At 42.3% G+C, this 21,428-nt stretch overlaps 1 protein-coding gene across 4 annotated transcripts in view; it reads left to right on the forward strand.

The window, feature by feature from the left end:
* LOC146080762 (uncharacterized) overlaps positions 1–21,428 on the forward strand; it is a 97,839-nt gene that overhangs the window by 53,558 nt on the left and 22,853 nt on the right. For 2 of the 4 annotated variants that reach the window (XM_083188396.1, XM_083188393.1), the window contains exon 2: positions 6,325–6,399. In XM_083188396.1, the coding sequence (XP_083044522.1) occupies positions 6,380–6,399 (20 nt within the window). In that variant the 5' untranslated portion in view covers positions 6,325–6,379. Of the gene's footprint in view, positions 1–2,684; positions 2,765–6,324; positions 6,400–21,428 lie in introns of all 4 variants that reach the window. The other 2 variants (XM_083188394.1, XM_083188395.1) reach the window with 2 other exon arrangements.

Here is a 21,428-nt window from a genome sequence, read left to right on the forward strand (position 1 = left end):
ACACACACACACACATATATATATATACAGTATATATATATATATATATATATATATATATATATATATATATATATATATATATATATATATATATATATATATATATATATATATATATATATAGAAAGATATTCCCGACATATGACGTATATATACGTCATGGTCGGGAGGTACTTCCCGACCGAAGACGTATATATACGTCATGGTTTTAAGCCGCTCGGTAACACAGTGATCGGTGGTGATCGGTGCTGTTAAGGACAGCACCGATCACCACCGATCGCCAGCCCCCCCCCCTCCCACCCGGCAGCCCCCCCTCCCTCCCACCCACCCGGCTGCCGCAGCGCCAGCACCCCTCCCACCCCCCCACCAGCCGCAGCGCCAGCCCCTCTCCCACCCCCCCACCAGCCGCAGCGCCAGCCCCTCTCCCACCCCCCCACCAGCCGCAGCACCAGCCCCCCTCCCAAAATTTTGAGCCAGAACTGCATTTTTGTGTAAAAAATTACATTTTTTTACACAAAAATGCAGTTCTGGCTCAAAATTTTTCATTTTCACAAGGAATGAAGGAGACAAAGCACTCCAAAATCTGTGCCCCAATTTCTCCCGAGTACGGCAATGCCTCACATGTGACCAAAAAATACCAGTTGGGTGCATGGCAGGACTCAGAAGGGAAGGAGTGATATTTGGATTTTGCAGCACAGATTCTAGTTGAATGACCCCTGAAGCACCCATACAGTGGAACCCCCCCACAAGTGACCCCATTTTGAAAACTACACCCTTCAGGGAATTCATCTAGGGGTATCGTGTACATTTCAAACCCCCAGGGGTTTCACCAATTTTGATACAACTGAGCTGTGAAAATGAAAAAATATTTTTTTTCATTTTCACAGCCCAGTTGTATCAAAATTGGTGAAACCCCTGGGCGTTTGAAATGTACACTATACCCCTAGATGAATTCCCTGAAGGGTGTAGTTTTCAAAATGGGGTCACTTGTGGGGGAGGTTCCTAACTTTTAGCATCTTATGGTGCCTAGAAACCTACATGGTGCCTAAAAAATAATCTCATAAAAAGGAGGCTCCAAAATCAAGTAGGTGCTCCTTCTATTATGAAGCCTGTGGTTTGGTCACCGTGCACACTAGGGCCACATATAGGATATTTATGAAAACAAAAGAATTGGGGTAATCAATTTTTAGTCACATTTCTCTAGTAAAATCTACTGTGTTCCTTAGAAAAATGTATTAAAATTGAAAATCTGCAAAAAAAAAGAAATTTTGAAATTTCACCTACACTTTGTTTTAATTCCTGTGAAACACCTAAAGGGTTAACAAACTTCCAAAATGCTGTTTTGAATACTTTGAGGGGTGCAGTTTTTGAAATGGCATCATTTATGGGGGTGTCTCACATACAAGTCCCTCAAAGTCACATCAGAACTGAACTGGTCCCTAAAAAAATCAGTGTTTGAAATTTTCTTGAAAATTTGAGAATTTGCTATTCATATTGTAAGCCTCCTAGTGTCCAAAAAAATTAAAAGGAAGTTGAAATAATGATGGAAACATAAAGTAGACATATGGTCTATGTTAGTTATTAACTATTTTGAGTGGTATGATTATTTGTCTCACAAGCAGAAAATTTAACATTTTGCAAATTGCTAAATTTTCCATTTTTTTACGACATTTTGGTATTTTTCACAAAAAAACACAGACTGTATCGACCCAAATTTACCACTAATTTGAAGTACAATGTGTCACGAAAAAACAATCTCAAAATCACTGGGATAAGTAAAAGCAAAAAAAAGTCATCCCCACTTAAGTGATACATGTCAGATTTGAAAAAAAGGGCTCTGTCAGGAACGCAAAAACTGGCTCTGTCAGGAAGGGGTTAATAGTATGCAGGAGCACTCATTAACAATATCAAGTGTACATACTAGACTTTTTAAAGAGAAATCTCTAAGAAGGGCCCTTTATGAGCAAGTGTGTAGTGTATATGTTGCTTTACAGATTGTTTAACGTCTGAACGGGGATGCTCTGCAAAACAAGACATTTGCATAAGGGATAACAAATTACTTTTTGGTTTCTTCTCTGCAAAGGACATTGAATTTGAAATCTTCTGTGTTCAGCTACAACCTTGCTAACCTATATGATTTAATTTTAGTATGATTATTATTTTATTTTGGAATTATGACATTATTTCCTGGCTACCTGTCTACACTTCTGGGGCTTGCCCTAGGAAGTATAAGCCGCCAGCATATACAAAGGAAGATTCAAATTAGTACTGAGGGAAATCTGATGCTTTTCAGGCCCAGCACGTTCCTGCGAAATCGTATACGATATCGGATGACACATGAATCGCGCCGTGTGTACGAACCTTAAGAATCAAAATAAAATGATGTTTTAGCACAATACAAAGCTATAATATATATGTAAATATTCAGAACAGTATTTTATTAGGTGTAGACTGTAGTTGTTCAGTTATTTAATTATACTTTCCACTGTCCTGGATCAATAGATTTCTAAATGGCAATCTAATTGTCCCTTAGTTGAAATGTTCCTATGTACTGTACTGCATGTAATACATGTATATCGTCCTTGCAAATGATAATTGTAAAATGATCTTCTAATCATTTTAAAGACGTTAATATTGTATTGCATAATGGTGCCAAAACAACAACAGAATGTTTTTTCTAGTACAGGTACAACCCCGATTTTCCGGAAAACGATGGTCCGGAACCTCTTTTAATCCGGACACATCGGGTGCCAGGGGGAAGGTAGGAGTTAATGTGTTTTGTCTGTAAAATAATTTGTGGGAGGGCTTAGGACAGCAGCAGAAGCAGCAGGAGGGCTTAGAAGGGAAGTGGGAGTGTATTGCAGTGTGGAAGGGGAGAGTAACGCTACGGGGACGGGCGGCGCCGTGCTGATTAGGTGAGCATGAGATGTGCTGCGGAGGCTTGTAATCATGATACAAGCTGCGGGGGGTTGGGGAGGGGGGAATCAAGCTGCGGCGGGTCACACTGCGGGGGTCTCCCTGCATTCAGGGAACACCACCGAAAATCCGGCAAAATCGTTAATCCGGCTCAGTGCTGGAACCGATGATGCCGGAAAATCGGGGGTGTACCTGTATAAGATTTCTTACTCCTGTGTGTATTTTATGAGCAAACTATAGGCCATATTGTTTACCTTTTTGCCACTAACGTATTTTTGTTCCGTTGATGACCTAACCATTCCCCCATTGCCTTAAAAAACATCCCCCTTCTACTAGGCCATGCAGGAAAATATTGCTGCATGGTCTTTTACATCTTATTTCATTTCAACTCAATAAGAGTAACAATTAGTTGTGGTGCTAGTATTAGGCAGAGTTTTGACAGCATATATGGAAGAGAAGCACGAGGCATACTTATGTCAAGATGTCGCTACTGCTAATAATCAGTGGTGTGCTCGGAGGGTGGAGCCAGGCTATGTTTTCACAGACACTGGGGGGTAAATTTACTAAGATGGAAATTCTATGAAAGATGGGATGTTGTCCATAGCATCCAATCAGATTTTAGCACCTTCTAGAAGATAATCAATATGATCTCATTGGTTGCTATACATCCTATCTTCAATAGAACTTCAGTCTTAGTAAATTTAACCCCTCCACTGTCCTAAGTGAAGTTGTGAAAACGTTGAAAAAACTAAATATTCCTGAAGTTGCTGTGCCATGTTGATGAGAGTAGAAAATGTTCTCAGTTCAGGAATGTGTTGCTCTTTTCCCAAGTGACCAATCCTTTTGTTCTGAGCTGCACTAGATGATGACGAATTTTAATGGAGGAAGGATGCTGATCAAATTATCCATAGTACAAAATGTGTATGGCATACAGTGATCAGTGCAAACTTCCTTGCAGGTGTTATAGTGGAACAAATACAAATACTGTTCTGCAACAATCAACCAATTAAATTGTCATTTTAATTTGCTTATAACTAGAAAGTGGCCCATGTGATGCTACATTATTTGGAAACAGAATTTTGACAATGATAGGTGCACAATTAAATACACTGTGCAGCTGAACAAAACACCAAAAAGGCACACATCCAACAGATTGCCTCGAAGCACTTGGAGAAAGACAAACAGGGTGGCGAATGATAATTAGCGCTCAGTGTATAACCAACAGAAAGTGCAAAATTAATTTAATATTACCATTAAGATATATTCATTTTTTAAATATTCACAGTCAAGGAAACCTGAAATGATATACACCCTTTCGCACAGATAGTACGACAAGGGTGAAAAAATAGAATACACAAATAGTGCAGGTTATCCTTGATTTTAAAAGGAGTTTAATACAGATCCACACTTACAATCTGCAGACAATAAAAACAGTATGGGTGGTATTCCACAGTGGCAAAACAGCACAGTCTCGATGGAAATAGGCAGGTCCAGTTATGTATCCAATAAGACTCCCGTCCGGAACAGGGGCTCAGCGCTACACGGATCTCTGCGTCAACCAGTGGTAGTTTCTCCTCCAGGGTACCGTCCAGCAATAGAAACACTCAACGCGTTTCAGAGTAATCCTTCATCAGGAGTGTAATGTCCAAGAGGGAAACACAGCCCTCTTAAATAGTCCCGCAATTACTAGTGTGCAGGTGTACGTCAGCCGCTATGATGGCTGTACTCAGATATCCGGCAGAAACAAGATGACTACATTATTTCCCAAGACAAGCAATTTAAAACCCAGAACAATTGCCATGACATATGGGATTAGGAGTGACATTCGTCTTCTTTAAAATTGCTCAGCCAGTCGCTCCATTGGTTACCTGTATTGTACCATATCTAATATAAAATAACCTTTACATTTACATCTCTTTGCTCATCTAAAAATCTCTCCCAAACCAACCTTTTCGCTCTTCGTAAGATCTTTGGTCTCATCCACAAGCACTATTCGCTCCCATTCACATTTGCAGAACTTTCTTCGACATTCTGTGGAATGCCCAACCTTTCACAATAAGAGTCTCCTCTAGCATCCAAACCTTTAAGAGTTCCCTGACAACTCACCTCTTCAGGCAAGCTTAGCAAAGCCACCCTTATAACCTTCATAAACCTTTCATATCCAATTACATCCCCACTGTACAGTCCAAACATATCCTCACATATTTTGTCTCCGACTTTCCTATCCTCCTGACCACTGGACAACATTGCTGGGTCACTGCATCATACAGCACACCAAGAACCTTTGCAATCTGATGGACCATTATGCAATAGATAACACATATACTTTTTCCTAGTTCCCTATAGATTGTAAGCTTGTGTGCAGGGCCTTCCTTTAATTTTGTTTGTCTGTAACTACCTACTTTGTTTTATCACTGCGATATGTAAGAACCTGTTACTAAATAATATAATAATATAACACATAGATGTAGGTGGACACATTTGTAGGTGTCTTTATGGAATAGGAGACAAGAATAGGACCCATGCCACTCCACTAGATTGTTATTTTATGTAAGTTTGCATTATTGTCTACACACACAGCGATTTACATGCGTTTTCAGGCATTATCTGAGTGATTTAGTAAAATGCCTGAATGTCGCCCTATGTGTGGGGCCCATAAGTTTCAAGATGGGTTTAATCGGATGACCCCTTAAGGGTCCTGTCATAAGGGTCCATGTTATTTCTGTTGTTTTCATGCATTGTGATATGTCGTTGGAAAGCTTGAATTTCTGAATACAACCAGGGCTGTTGTATGTGCCACAGGGCCTGGGTAAAAGGGGCCGTGGTCAATGGGAGGAGAGTGGCCACGTCCCTGTAAAAAAAATTGCAGGGGGTGCAGGCTGCTCTCCCCCACTCAGCACACAGCACTGAGCAACATGTAGTGAGCAGGGGAGAGAGGCTGTGCTGCTGCGGCAACCTATGCTCCCCACTGTCCAGTCACTGCAGCAGGGGAGGGGGGCCCAGGTAAAAATTACCCACTCCCCACCCCTCTCAACGGCACTTAATACAACACACTAAACAGACTCACTTAAGTGAACCCTTAACCCCTTGAGAAGTGGGTTTTACTGGGACAGGACAAACCTACCAGGGCAGGTTAGTCCTGCCCCAGAAATACCCAACACAGAAGGGAAATCACTGCCTTATGCAGCAGCCCCTGGTGCTGCTGCTGGCGGCTTCGGCTGTTTGAGGCCACTTGGAGAATTTCAGGGCCTCGGCAGCGCTCAGGTGATCAGGCGCCCAGCCGTTCATCTGTTCGGGCACTCCTGTGTTTGTACACCCGAACACACGAACGGCCGAGTGCGAACTTTAAGACTAGTAATTTATAAGCTGGAAAATATGTGTTAATCCATTTTTTTTTTCTTTAAGAAACATCAGCGCTGAAATGAGCTGCATTTGAGAAGGAAAATAATAGAAAGAAACAATGGAACTGTACTGGTATATGTAAGTACTACATTATTTTATATATTTATATACTAGAACAGCATTGCAATTGTTGCATAAATATTAATGTGTATCACACAAATTTGACTTTTAAAAAGCTAATTACCATTTTTCTGTGGGGCATAGTGTATTTTATTATGCCCATTTTTGCAGACACTTTACTTCAAGGACTAGTAACGTTTTCATACATTATATGTTTTAAATTATACCATATTCTCCTTGTCACTCTCACATGTGTTCAATATAAAAGGGCTGTCACCTTGTTTTTGGCCTTTCATTTAGTGGATGATTTTGTCTGCAATGGTAAACTTGATTTACGGAGAGCGGGATTCAGTATTAATAATAATCAAGAAGGGAAGATTCCAGTGTGAAATGTAACCCACAATTCAGTATGCTTTACAGTTTGTAAATGGATACTAATAATATTCACCAATATATACATACTAGTTAGCCTGCTTGAAGCAAATGGTTCGAAAGCTAGTCTGCTACCTTGTGATTGCCTCTGTATTTGTGCATGTGTGAGAGATAAAGAGATGCAGTTTCACTTGCTGCCAACAGATGGCAGTGTTTTGGAGACACCCAACCAGACACTAGACACATAGATGATGTTAAAGTTCTTCTAGACAGGTGATTAAGACTGTGCCACATAGGGGTTAATGTGGGGGGACAAACATGATGGAACTGCATTCCACCACCTCTAATGGTGAGGTGGAACTAGTCCAACCTCCACTTTGGCCCCGCACAGTAATGCTAGCAGAAAAGCATTATAGGGGGGTGCCAAAAACCCTACCACTCTGCCTAATGGGGGAAGCAGAAGGGGGGGATATAGGTGGCAGAGGGAAATTAGTTACACCAACGCTCCAGGACCACTTTAAGCAGTCGTGCCACATATAGAGTAACAGCATTATAATGTGATGTTAAAATAATCTAAGTCCAGAATACTGTTTTGTTTATTTTAAACTTAAGTGGTGTACAAATGGGGGGGTCATACTGAGAGACTCGCAAAGCTGTTGATTTTTCAGCTCTGCAAGCCAATTAAACGGTGCATGCACAAAGGCCCGTCGCACAGCAAATATCTCTGCCACCTATCTCCCCCTGTCCGCACTGCTCCATAGGAACAACCTGCATCTATTCGCAAAGGGAGTATGCACATGTGCATAAATGCTTATGTGCACGAGCAGCAGCAAAACCATCACTCGCGTTCGCACGAGGGGGGGGGGGGGAGCATGAAGATCAGAATGACCTCCATGGTGCATTGTAATTTCTATTTAATTTTGGGATTGAATCGCATGACGCCATGTACACATTCGATTTTGACTTTATAGTATGGATCTGTACTATATAGTCTTGCCTGCACAGTCTATAATTCCATTCGATTTTGACGCTGCGGGGCCTCGCATCGGGATGATATTGAATGTATTCAATTTCCTTTTGATTTCGACTCGATTTTGCTTATATAAGCCAAATCGAATAGTAAAATAGACTATCTCGAACCGTGTGTACATCCTATTATTTAACATTTGTTATTTTTCAGCATTTTTGTTTACATAAGATGTCTTTCGTTTTGTAAACCAACAAGCAAATTGTGCTTTGTCAGACACACACACATGTATAATTATTACTGCAGCCAGAGCTGTGAGTTCATGTTCTGCCAGAAGACTAGATAGTTCAAATTTAATGATGCTGTAGCCAATAGGGAAAAGTGTTTTGTCCTTTCTAGGGTGCAGCACAAACAATGTTGCAATAAGATCCTATTAAAATAACATTTGTACATTTTACTTGTTTACTCCAAGGACATTTCTTTACGGTAACTTGACATCTCCCCTCTTAATCACCATTTAGGGGAATGTCATCAAAGTAAACAAATTCCTATCTAGAGCACTTGTCTCATTTTACAAACAGCTGTATAATGTAGCTGTTATTACAGTTTTCATGATAGTTGTGCTTGACCTTTAAGGCTGGTTACACATTAACCGACAGTGCAAATGATACACTATGACTAACGATTGCTCTTGAACTCTTGGGCAAACGATATAGTTCATACACATCAAACAATATTGTTCTGTGGCCACATGCAAGAGCATGCTGCTGTTGACGACATGGTCAGGATATTGTATGTACAGAGGACAGAGGAGGACGATAACAACCCACAGGAGCACGCATCATTAACAATATAGTGTGTACACACTTGCTGATATGCACGGAAATATTGTTAAAGGTACGGTTATCGTGCATCTCATTAATTGGCTAATGTGTACATAATTGTAAATATTATTAGAAACACTTTTATATGGGGAAATTGATTAGTCAAGTTAGTTCCTCAATTTAAAGAGTTAAATAGTTAAAACAAAATGATCACATGATAGATGATTGGCATGAAATGCTTAGCCATATACTAACTGTACACTCGGGCTCTGTTTAAAAATAAAGTGTAATACTCCTTTTACACAGAAATTGAAATTCCCAGGTGAAGCAGTTCCACCCGGGAATTTCATGAAATACATGGGTAATTTTTCTGTGTGAAAGGGTCAGTCCGGAGTTTAGGATCTGGTTTGACCCTTTCACACAGGCAAAAAAACCAGTGTAATTGAGCAAATTACAGAGTCTAAAATTTAGCCCCAGAGAGATTTTCTCTTCTGTGCGAAGGGGGTCTGACCGCACGTGTCCGAAAAACCCGGCGATTCAAATGCCAGGTTATTCTGCCACCGCTGTATGAACGTGGCAGAATAGAATATTTCTACTCCCTGCACCCATCTAAAATGACAAACATAAATTTGCAGTCAACTAACTAGCTATTGATGCAGGTAAATCTCTAGACAATTTGGCTCCCATTGCAGTTAAAAATATAAAAATACCCCCCCCCCCCCCCCGATGACCATTTAAAAAACATTTACACCCGAAAAGGGGTGTGGAATTGAAGGAAAAGATCACCTTACACCCAAGTAATAATGCCCCTGACACCATATTGTGTCCCCTACAGTAATGTCCCTGACACCATATTATTCCCCACAATTAGGGCCCTGACAACATATTGTTTCCCACAAAATAATGAACTTTACAAATTATGCCCCTGACACTATATTATGCCATAAACAGTAATGCCCCTTACAAATAATGTTCCACAGTTATGCTTTACCAAAATTCAAACAATTTGGCAATTTTGGATTCTATATTCAAAGAAGCCTCTATTTAACCCATATGAAATATATAAAATACCTTTTCCTTGAATAGGGAAAAGGAAAGAGTCACGGAATAAGTCCAAACCTTTAGGATAATTTCCTTTGAAGCAGAACTCGAAATCCATGACAATTTACCACCACCATGGGATATCCTCTGGCCCTGAGACAGCATTGAAATGTAATTCAGGGGTGAAGGGCATATTATATACCTTAAGCCAAAATGGACTCACATTTGGACATGGACAAAACCATGTGCACTGCAGGGGGGCCGATGTCAAATGTGCAGAGAGAATTAGATTTGGGTGAGTTATTTTGTTTCTGTGCAGCGTAAATACTGTCTGCTTTATTTTTACACTGTAATATAGATCTCACTTTGAAGTAAAACCCCACCCAAATCTAATTCTCTCTGCACAAGTTACATCTACCCCACCTGAAGTGCACATGGTTTTGTCCATCTAAGAAGGATTTTGTCAGAAAGAGTGAACTAGAATAAGGCCCTCTAAATAACGGCGCATTCTGAACTCTGCTCGCCACAGCCAAACTATTAAATGGCACATATCTGGCTGCACAAAATCGGCCTTTCTGGCATTTGCCAGAAGTGCCAGATGGCCAGTCCGGCCCTGATTACAGGTGTGATTATTGGATTAATCCATTATAAAACTATGGTGTGGGCTGATATACGTTCCCTAGAAGAACGAATTGGAATAATATGACAGTAATCACAAAGATTCTTCACTTTGGCCCTTATGCTGATCGGTGCGGTAATATCCGTGTGCGTTCATGCCACCGATGTTTTGTGTCTGCGCATGTGCAGAGGCGTCTCTGCGCATGTGCGAGCGGGGCGTACGGCCAAATCCCGCATGAAATGTGAACACTCCGAACAGGGGGTGGAGAGGGGTGTGAAGGGCTATTTGGGCTCATTACCATATGCATACGCCCCGCGTTTCATGGGCGTTCCCATGCAAACACTGGGCGTACGTATGGTAATGCAGTCGTGACGCACGTGTAGGGGGCGGAATATGACATCGCCGGATGTCAGCTGCCCGCCCAGATCCCTGCTTTTGCACGGAAGAAAGTCCGTGTGGTCTGAGGTTGCGGCAGCTGGTGGACCACTCGGTCCTGCATTCGATGGTCTGCGACCATCGAATGATGGAGGAGGTTCCCTGAGATGGAGGAGGCGTATTCCGTGTAAAATACACGTGCGGTCCGTTCGGCCAGCTTCTTACCGCGTACGGAGGGAGTTGGCGATCCGTATGGAAGGCGGGGTTTCGCACGCACGGTCCTGGCCGCATATTCGGATCCGGCCGCACCGATCAGAATAAGGGCCTTTGTGGCAATATCAGGAAACTGCTGTTTACATTGAGGTAAACCTGAAGTCCGCAGGTTTTTCCTGGTCCTGTGCATGGAGAAAGAGAAATTAAACTAAGTTTAAGTTGTGCTTGGCCATAAGATGCTTCAAAACAATTACTAAAATGCAAGTATACAGCAAATTCACAGCTTAATTACTTTATATGATTATTACATGGCAAAGAAGCCTGGGCCCCCATCCAATGTTATTTATGTGCCAATAACTGAGACGGTTTCACACAGGAAACAAGGGAAGCAGATCACGATGGTGGGCAGAAAACAAGCTTGACATATGTATTATAAATGTCCAGATGCTAACATAACACATAGCATGGGTAAACCAATGACATTTCTGAATAATAGAGGCCATACAATTTATTGTTTCCTGTATCACTACTCTCAGAAGAATTTTCCCTCTTTGTCCTTTTGAAATGTAAAGGCTTATGATTATTCAGCCCATAGATTCATTTCCTTGCATCGGTGACCCAGTTTGCAAAGCCACTAGATTTGGCCTTCTGAAATCAAAGATTTATTACACGATCCAAAGTATGTCAAAGCTATTCATGGATTGTGATACATGCTGATAATATAATATGTCTCTGTAGGAATAACAGATGTAACTTTTGCGATTTCTTAACTGTTGTTTTATTCTTTATTTAGACACATTAATGGGAAAAGCAGCTAATTGGCAGCAAAAATCTCTGCGGCATGGGAAATAATATTAATAAAATAGCTTTTGCTGCTTTGTAGATCTGGCTCAAATCCTTATGGTGCCCATTTATCATTGATCACATTTGCAATCTGGGCGCAATATTATCTCCCAAGATTACATTGCAGAGTGTCATCACACTCAATGCACAGTGGCCATTTATGGTAAGGGTTCTAGGAGAACCTTCTGCTGGCTTCAAATGCAAAGTAAATCCCGTATGTAGCTGGTGAGGCCAATCTCCAGAATGCAAGACCTATGAGAGATGTGGCTGCAGTTCAGAATGAAGGGATCACAATAGGTATCGGAAATATCTGCTGCATTCTCTTATATATATATAATAATATATAGATATAATAGGAAACAGCTGCAAATATTGTTTGATAAACAGGTCCATGTGTTAGAAGAACTAAAAGCTACTAGCTAGTCATGTTATCATTCATTAAAGATGTTTCCTAAGATTGTTATATTTAAAAAAAATCCAAATGATTTTTGGTGTGTGAGTGACTTGAATCAGACTTGCATTGGAGCTGCATGAAGACAGAGAAATAGAAATGACCAAGTCCTATTTTCTCTTCTTTAAATAGGAAAACCCAGCAGCTATGGGAAAAACCCAACTCTGCAGGTTTTTTTTTATTTTTTATTTTTTTAACACTTTTTATTTAACCCCTTCCTGACACAGCATGTTTTTGCCTTCCTGACAGAGCCCTTTTTTTTTCAAATCTGACATGTATCACTTAAGTGGGGATAACTTTTTTTTGCTTTTACTTATCCCAGTGATTTTGAGATTGTTTTTTCGTGACACATTGTACTTCAAATTAGTGGTAAATTTGGGTCGATACAGTCTGTGTTTTTTTGTGAAAAATACCAAAATGTCGTAAAAAAATGGAAAATTTAGCAATTTGCAAAATGTTAAATTTTCTGCTTGTGAGACAAATAATCATACCACTCAAAATAGTTAATAACTAACATAGACCATATGTCTACTTTATGTTTCCATCATTATTTCAACTTCCTTTTAATTTTTTTGGACACTAGGAGGCTTACAATATGAATAGCAAATTTTCAAATTTTCAAGAAAATTTCAAACACTGATTTTTTTAGGGACCAGTTCAGTTCTGATGTGACTTTGAGGGACTTGTATGTGAGACACCCCCATAAATGATGCCATTTCAAAAACTGCACCCCTCACAGTATTCAAAACAGCATTTTGGAAGTTTGTTAACCCTTTAGGTGTTTCACAGGAATTAAAACAAAGTGTAGGTGAAATTTCAAAATTTAATTTTTTTTGCAGATTTGCAATTTTAATACATTTTTCTAAGGAACACAGTAGATTTTACTAGAGAAATGTGACTAAAAATTGATTCCCCCAATTCTTTTGTTTTCATAAATATCCTATATGTGGCCCTAGTGTGCACGTTGACCAAACCACAGGCTTCATAATAGAAGGAGCACCTACTTGATTTTGGAGCCTCCTTTTTATGAGATTATTTTTTAGGCACCATGTAGGTTTCTAGGCACCATAAGATGCTAAAAGTTAGGAACCCCCCCACAAGTGACCCCATTTTGCAAACTACACCCCTCAGGGAATTCATCTAGGGGTATAGTGTACATTTCAAACCCCCAGGGGTTTCACCAATTGTGGTACAACTGGGCTGTGAAAATGAAAAATTAATTTTTTTACACAAAAATGCAGTTCTGGCTCCAAATTTTTCATTTTCACAAGGAATGAAGGAGACAAAGCACCCCAAAATCTGTGCCCCAATTTCTCCCGAGTACGGCAATGCCTCACATGTGACCAAAAAATACCATTTGGGTGCATGGCAGGACTCAGAAGGGAAGGAGTGATTTTTGGATTTTGCAGCTCAGATTCTGGTGGCATGTTGGTGGGTGCTATGTTGCATTAGCAAGACCCCCAAAGCACCAATACAGTGGAACCCCCCCACAAGTGACCCCATTTTGCAAACTACACCCCTCAGGGAATTCATCTAGGGGTATAGTGTACATTTCAAACCCCCAGGGGTTTCACCAATTTTGATACAACTGGGCTGTGCAAATGAAAAATTACATTTTTTACACAAAAATGCAGTTCTGGCTCAAAATTTTTCATTTTCACAAGGAATGAAGGAGACAAAGCACCCCAAAATCTGTGCCCCAATTTCTCCCGAGTATGGCAATGCCTCACATGTGACCAAAAAATACCAGTTGGGTGCATGGCAGGACTCAGAAGGGAAGGAGTGATTTTTGGATTTTGCAGCTCAGATTCTGGTGGAATGTTGGTGGGTGCTATGTTGCATTAGCAAGACCCCCGAAGCACCAATACAGTGGAACCCCCCCACAAGTGACCCCATTTTGCAAACTACACCCCTCAGGGAATTCATCTAGGGGTATAGTGTACATTTCAAACCCCCAGGGGTTTCACCAATTTTGATACAACTGGGCTGTGCAAATGAAAAATTACATTTTTTACACAAAAATGCAGTTCTGGCTCAAAATTTTTCATTTTCACAAGGAATGAAGGAGACAAAGCACCCCAAAATCTGTGCCCCAATTTCTCCCGAGTATGGCAATGCCTCACATGTGACCAAAAAATACCAGTTGGGTGCATGGCAGGACTCAGAAGGGAAGGAGTGATTTTTGGATTTTGCAGCTCAGATTCTGGTGGAATTTTGGTGGGTGCTATGTCGCATTAGCAAGACCCCCGAAGCACCAATACAGTGGAACCCCCCCACAAGTGACCCCATTTTGCAAACTACACCCCTCTGGGAATTCATCTAGGGGTATAATGTACATTTCAAACCCCCAGGGGTTTCACCAATTGTGGTACAACTGGGCAGTGAAAATGAAAAATTACATTTTTTAACACAAAAATGCAGTTCTGGCTCAAAATTTTTAATTTTCACAAGGAATGAAGGAGACAAAGCACCCCAAAATCTGTGCCCCAATTTCTCCCGAGTACGGCAATGCCTCACATGTGACCAAAAAATACCATTTGGGTGCATGGCAGGACTCAGAAGGGAAGGAGTGATTTTTGGATTTTGCAGCTCAGATTCTGGTGGAATGTTGGTGGGTGCTATGTTGCATTAGCAAGACCCCCGAACCACCAATACAGTGGAACCCCCCCACAAGTGACCCCATTTTGCAAACTACACCCCTCAGGGAATTCAACTAGGGGTATAGTGTACATTTCAAACCCCCAGGGGTTTCACCAATTGTGGTACAACTGGGCAGTGAAAATGAAAAATTACATTTTTTTACACAAAAATGCAGTTCTGGCTCAAAATTTTTCATTTTCATAAGGTATGAAGGAGACAAAGCACCCCAAAATCTGTGCCCCAATTTCTCCCGAGTATGGCAATGCCTCACATGTGACCAAAAAATACCAGTTGGGTGCATGGCAGGACTCAGAAGGGAAGGAGTGATATTTGGATTTTGCAGCACAGATTCTGGTGGAATTTTGGTGGGTGCTATGTCGCATTAGCAAGACCCCCAAAGCACCAATACAGTGGAACCCCCCCACAAGTGACCCCATTTTGCAAACTACACCCCTCAGGGAATTCATCTAGGGGTATAGTGTACATTTCAAACCCCCAGGGGTTTCACCAATTTTGATACAACTGGGCAGTGAAAATTAAAAATTACATTTTTTTACACAAAAATGCAGTTCTGGCTCAAAATTTTTCATTTTCATAAGGTATGAAGGAGACAAAGCACCCCAAAATCTGTGCCCCAATTTCTCCCGAGTACGGCAATGCTTCATGTGTGACCAAAAAATGGCAGGACTCAGAAGGGAAGGAGTGATATTTGGATTTTGCAGCACAGATTCTGGTGGAATGTTGGTGGGTGCTATGTCGCATTAGCAAGACCCCCAAAGCACCAATACAGTGGAACCCCCCCACAAGTGACCCCATTTTGCAAACTACACCCCTCAGGGAATTCAACTAGGGGTATAGTGTACATTTCAAACCCCCAGGGGTTTCACCAATTGTGGTACAACTGGGCAGTGAAAATGAAAAATTAAATTTTTTACACAAAAATGCAGTTCTGGCTCAAAATTTTTCATTTTCACAGGAATGAAGGAGACAAAGCACCCCAAAATCTGTGCCCCAATTTCTCCCGAGTACGGCAATGCCTCATGTGTGACCAAAAAATGGCAGGACTCAGAAGGGAAGGAGTGATATTTGGATTTTGCAGCACAGATTCTGGTGGAATGTTGGTGGGTGCTATGTCGCATTCGCAAGACCCCCAAAGCACCAATACAGTGGAACCCCCCACAAGTGACCCCATTTTGCAAACTACACCCCTCAGGGAATTCATCTAGGGGTATAGTGTACATTTCAAACCCCCAGGGGTTTCACCAATTTTGATACAACTGGGCAGTGAAAATGAAAAATTACATTTTTTTTACATAAAAATGCAGTTCTGGCTCAAAATTTTTCATTTTCAGAAGGTATGAAGGAGAAAAAGCACCCCAAAATCTGTGCCCCAATTTCTCCCGAGTACGGCAATGCCTCACATGTGACCATAAAATACCAGTTGGGTGCATGGCAGGACTCAGAAGGGAAGGAGTGATTTTTGGATTTTGCGGCTCAGATTCTGGTGGAATGAATGGTGGGTGCTATGTGGCATTAGCAAGACCCCCGAAGCACGGTGAAATTATGAACCTAATAATCCATAGATGTGTGGTATATTTTAAAACACTCCTTTATACATAGGCCGGGTTTGTCGGGGCAAGTGTCACACTGGAAAATAGTTTGCTTTCTTATTCCCTTTTTATAGCAAACTTTGCACCTTTTTTGTGTCCTGCCCTTTTTTCCAGTGGAGGGGATTTCATCAGGAAAATGCTGCCCTGGTACAATACGGGGGCCAGTACTAGAAGTACTGGGGCCCTCTGCCTGCTGGTTCCCAAATATTAGGCCCTTTATGACTTCCTCTTGAAAGTGCATAAATGTCCCCCTCTGGCTGGTAGAACGGAATAGCACGTAAGCGTTATACAGTGCCATCTGGATGATATACACGGCCAGCTTCTTGTACCAGATTTTTGTTTTCCGCAGGGCACTGTACGGCTTCAGTACCTGATCTGAAAGATCCACTCCGCCCATGTACCTATTGTAATCCAGGATACAATTAGGTTTTGAGGTGTGGGTACTGGTACCTCGTACAGGGACGGAGGTGGTACTGTCTCCGTGAATTGTTGTCAGTATAAGGACATCCCTCTTGTCCTTATATTTGACCAACAACATATTTTCGGTGCATATTCCCCTGCTTTCACCCCTTCTCATTACTTGGGCAATGTGCGTTTTTGGGAGGCCTCTTTGGTTCTTGCGCACAGTACCGCAAGCTGCTGTACCTCTTGAACCAAGGGCCTTAAACAGGGGGATGCTGGTGTAAAAGTTATCCACATAGAGGTGATAACCTTTATCCAGGAAGGGGTGCACTAAATCCCAGACAATTTTTCCACTAACACCTACGAGGGAGGGGGGGCATTCTGGCGGTTCAATTCTTGAATCCTTCCCTTCATATACCCTAAACCTGTGGGTGTACCCTGAGGTGCTTTCACACAGCTTATACATTTTTATGCCATACCTTGCCCTCTTACTGGGAAGGTACTGGCGGAATTTAACCCTTCCTTTAAAATGTATAAGGGAAATGAATTTATCTGGGATGTACATCTCTTCAAATTTGGCACTGAAGTGATCAATGACCGGCCTGACTTTGAATAGCCGGTCAAAGGTGGGATCATCTCTGGGTGGGCACTGTGCATTATCGTTGTAATGCAAAAATTTAAGGATTAACTCAAAACGAGTCCGGGTCATGGCCATATGGTAAAGTGGGGTGCTGTACAGAACATCTGTACTCCAATATTGCCTAATTTCTGGCTTTTTTACTATGCCCATATGAAACACCAGACCCCAAAATGTCATCATCTCTACTGCATCTACAGGGGTCCACCTAGCAAATGATGACATGGGGTTTTGAGCAATAAACTGCTGGGCATATAAATTAGTTTGGTCCACCATTAAATTTATAAAATCATCAGAGAAAAATAATTTTAAAAAGTCAATTTCTCTGAGACCTGTGGAATCAAATTGGATTCCTGGGATGGCCAAAAACTCAGGAACCTGGGGCTCAAAATTGTCTGGTGGTGGGGTCCATACGAGATCAATTATTGGGGGGGGTCTCAGCTGCTCTACGGGGGCGTCTTTGAGGGGGTCCCTCATCACTAGAGGAGGAAGAGGAGCTTAAGATGAATCCTTCAAATTCCCCGCTTGCCTCACTGGCTGTGTCAGAGTCAGAGGCAAGCATGGCATATGCCTCCTCCGCTAAATACATTCTTCTGGATGACTGGGATGACATTTGGGATGACATTTGGGATGACATTTGGGATGACATTTTTATTTTTGTGTTTCTGGTAGTGAAATGTTTCAACACGTGTATAGTGTAGGGGGGGTACAAACTTTATTTCAATGTAGTATGTAGTGTGTAGTGTGTATGTAGTGCAAAAAAAAAAAAAAGGTCCTGCGCTAAAAATTGAGCACAGATGTTGGTCAGTAACGTCCGTCACTGAACAGCGCTCAAAGGCAACAGGAATTTGATAAAAAAAATTTGATCAAAAAAAATTAAAAAAGACCCCACAGCACCCTCAAAAAAAAAAAAAAAGGTGATCAGTGATGCGACACTGATTACCAGTGAGGGGCAGCAGGTGCACAACCTTTGGTGCAACTGACAGTGCAACTGGCAGGTATATATAAAAAAAAACCTCTGCACCCCAAAAAGTTGCTGATCACCTCAGATATAGTGATCAGCACAAAAGGGGGGGGCAGCAGACACAAAATATAGCACTCTCTATCACTCTCTGTCACTATCTCTCTCTATCTCTCACTATCTATCACTCTATGACACTGCAGCAGCAGCACTGACCGTTATATATATAAAAAATAACCCCTGCACCCCCAAAAAGTTGCTGGGGGTGCACAAAAGGGGGGCAGCAGACACAAAATATAGCACTTTCTATCACTATCTCTCTCTATCTCTCTATCTCTCACTATCTATCACTCTATGACACTGCAGCAGCAGCACTGACAGGTATATATATAAAAAAAAAAACCTGCGCCCACAAAAAGTTGCTGATCAGTTAATTTATACTGATCAGCACAAAAGGGGGGGGGGCAGCAGTCAGTTGCACACGCAGTACAGCTGTATATGTATAAAAAATATATAGCACAATCTGTCACTATCTCTCTATCTCTCTCTATCTCTCTCTATCTCTCTATCTATAACTCTATCACACTGCAGCAGCACAAAATATAGCACTCTCTGGGGCAGATGTATGATCTGTCGTTATGGGGGAGAAGGGTATCAGCGCACGTTATGTGCACTGATACCGCATCTCCCCCATGTATGATGGAGCTAGCGTGCGGTATTGGACAGGGGCGCTATGCTCCCCTGTCCATATCGGCGCTGCTATCAAAATGATAGCAGACCGAATGTATGAACGGTCAGCATCGCTGACCGTTCCGCACGAAGCCTGCTTTGGCTTCGCCAGCATCAGGCTGGCGAAGCCCTATCTAAACAGCAGGGACAGCGCTGTCCCTGCTGTTAGGTCTGGGCTGCGCTGGGGATCTCGCGTGAACAGCGAGATCCCGCGCATGCCCAGTGCGGCCGGCCGGGGGACAGGAGATAGCGCATCAGTATTAACTGATGCGCTATCTCCAGAAAGGGACATCGCCGGAGGGGGGAGTTAACGCTCCCCCGCTTCGGCAGACAAGATGTTAATACATCTTGTCGATGTCCCTTCCTGCTTCGCCTCGCTATTGAGGCGAAGCAGGAAGTATCATAGCGGCGCGATAAGCGCTGCTATGATACATCTGCCCCTCTGTCACTAGCCCTCTCTATCTCTCTCTATCTCTCTCTCTCTATCTCTCTCTATCTATAACTCGAACACACTGCAGCAGCACAGCAGCACAACACAGCACAGCACAACACAGGAAGTCACAAGAAGTAACAAGATCCAGGAACGCTACAAGCAGTGATCAGGTAAGTGTTTGCAAGGATCAGGTCAGTATATCGCGGCAGATAGGCACGGTGACCGCACTGCACGCAATTCCAGACCGGAATGGCGTCTGCAGTGCAGTCACCGTTAGTTTAAATCACCCTCCATGGCTGTGATTGGTTCGTCGGTCCGACGAACCAATCACGGCCTTTGGGGGCGGGTTGGGTGAGGTGGGGTGACACCAGTGTCACCCTTACACCCCGTGGTGATTGGTGCTGTACTTTACAGCACCAATCACCACCGATCCCTGTGTCACCGGCGAACGTTATTCGCCGGTGACACAGAAAACGCTGTAATTGGCTGTTCACACTGAACAGCCAATCACAGCGATCGCCGACGGGGGGGCGGCATCGCAGCCCCCCCTGGGCATGCAGGGACATGTCTGCTGTCAGGGACAGCAGACATGTTTAAACTGTCACCGCGTCTATAGACGCGGTGACAGTTTAAAGCCATGACGTACATTTACGCCATGTGTCGGGAAGTACATCCCGGCCATGACGTAAATGTACGTCAAATGTCGGGAAGGGGTTAAAGTGGTCAGCCAACAGAGAAACAAACATGGAAACAAAAAGGCCACAAAAGCCCAATACAAACCATATTAAGTACATTAAAAGCAAAAGAAAAACAAAATGAAAGGTGGATATTGGAAGATGAAGGAAAGTATGGAAGGGGAAGAAAAGGAAGAGTTTAAAAAATATATATTCTGTTCTTAATTGTATCGCTCCCCCGAGTGTTTAATTACTGTTTTATTAATATGCTTTTTATTGTTTGTGCTTTCGCTGTATGTGCAGTTTGTATGTGTTTCAGTATGAAGCTGTTTTGGTACGGGTGTGCCAAGTTTTTCTGTTCAGTTCTATGTATACAATGATGTGAGTAATGGAGATTTTACTCTTCGTGTATTTGAAATCATTAATTTCTGTAGGTAGCATTAAATGCTGTCTCATAAGTAACCTTTAATTTAGCAGTGAAACTTACTCAATAAAATGTCTTTCTAATAGAAATACATTACATTGAGTAGACTAGCACACTGAGCATTGTCAAGTGCTCTTTATAAAATGTTAGATTTGAAAGAGCAGTACTTTTCTAGCTGCAATTAAAATTAAGTATGATTACTGCTGAAACTGGAAAAGCACCCTAATGACACTACATTAAACATGGAAGATTTTATCCCTTTCCGGCTTAGTGAAATATTCCACCTTGTCTTGTGTATTGAAGTGCATTTAATGCTGCTTTCAGACCGCATCTCTGGCTTTGACCCTGTATTTGGAAACGTTTCCAAAAACGGGTCTGCCAGATAAAACCCCTTTCACACCGCAGCACTTAAACGGTATATTACCGTTCTAAGTGCCGATTTTCCAAATACAGGGTCAAAGCCAGTGCAGCCTTCAGCCCTCCCCTCCGTGCAGCTCCCCCCTCCCCCCCCCTCGCGCGTGTCGACCGAGAGCGTGTCGACTCCCCCCGCGCGTGTCGACGCCCCCCGCACGTGTCGCCCCACCCCCCGCGTGTCCCCCCCCGTGTCGACTTACCCCGTGCCGGTACCTCCGTTGTGGATCCCGGCACTGCAGCTCAGTATGCTCAGAAAGCACTTATGAAAAAAGTGTCTTCCAGAAAATGGCTGCCCCATAGGAAACCCTGTTTAAAAAACTGTCTTTCGTATGGGGGCAGCCATTTTCTGAAAGACACTTTTTTCATAAGTGCTTTCCGAGCATACTGAGCTGCAGTGCCGGGAACCACAACGGAGATA

This window comes from Crinia signifera, chromosome 5 (genome assembly GCF_055691185.1).
Source record: "Crinia signifera chromosome 5, ASM5569118v1, whole genome shotgun sequence".
NCBI classification, from domain to species: domain Eukaryota; kingdom Metazoa; phylum Chordata; class Amphibia; order Anura; family Myobatrachidae; genus Crinia; species Crinia signifera.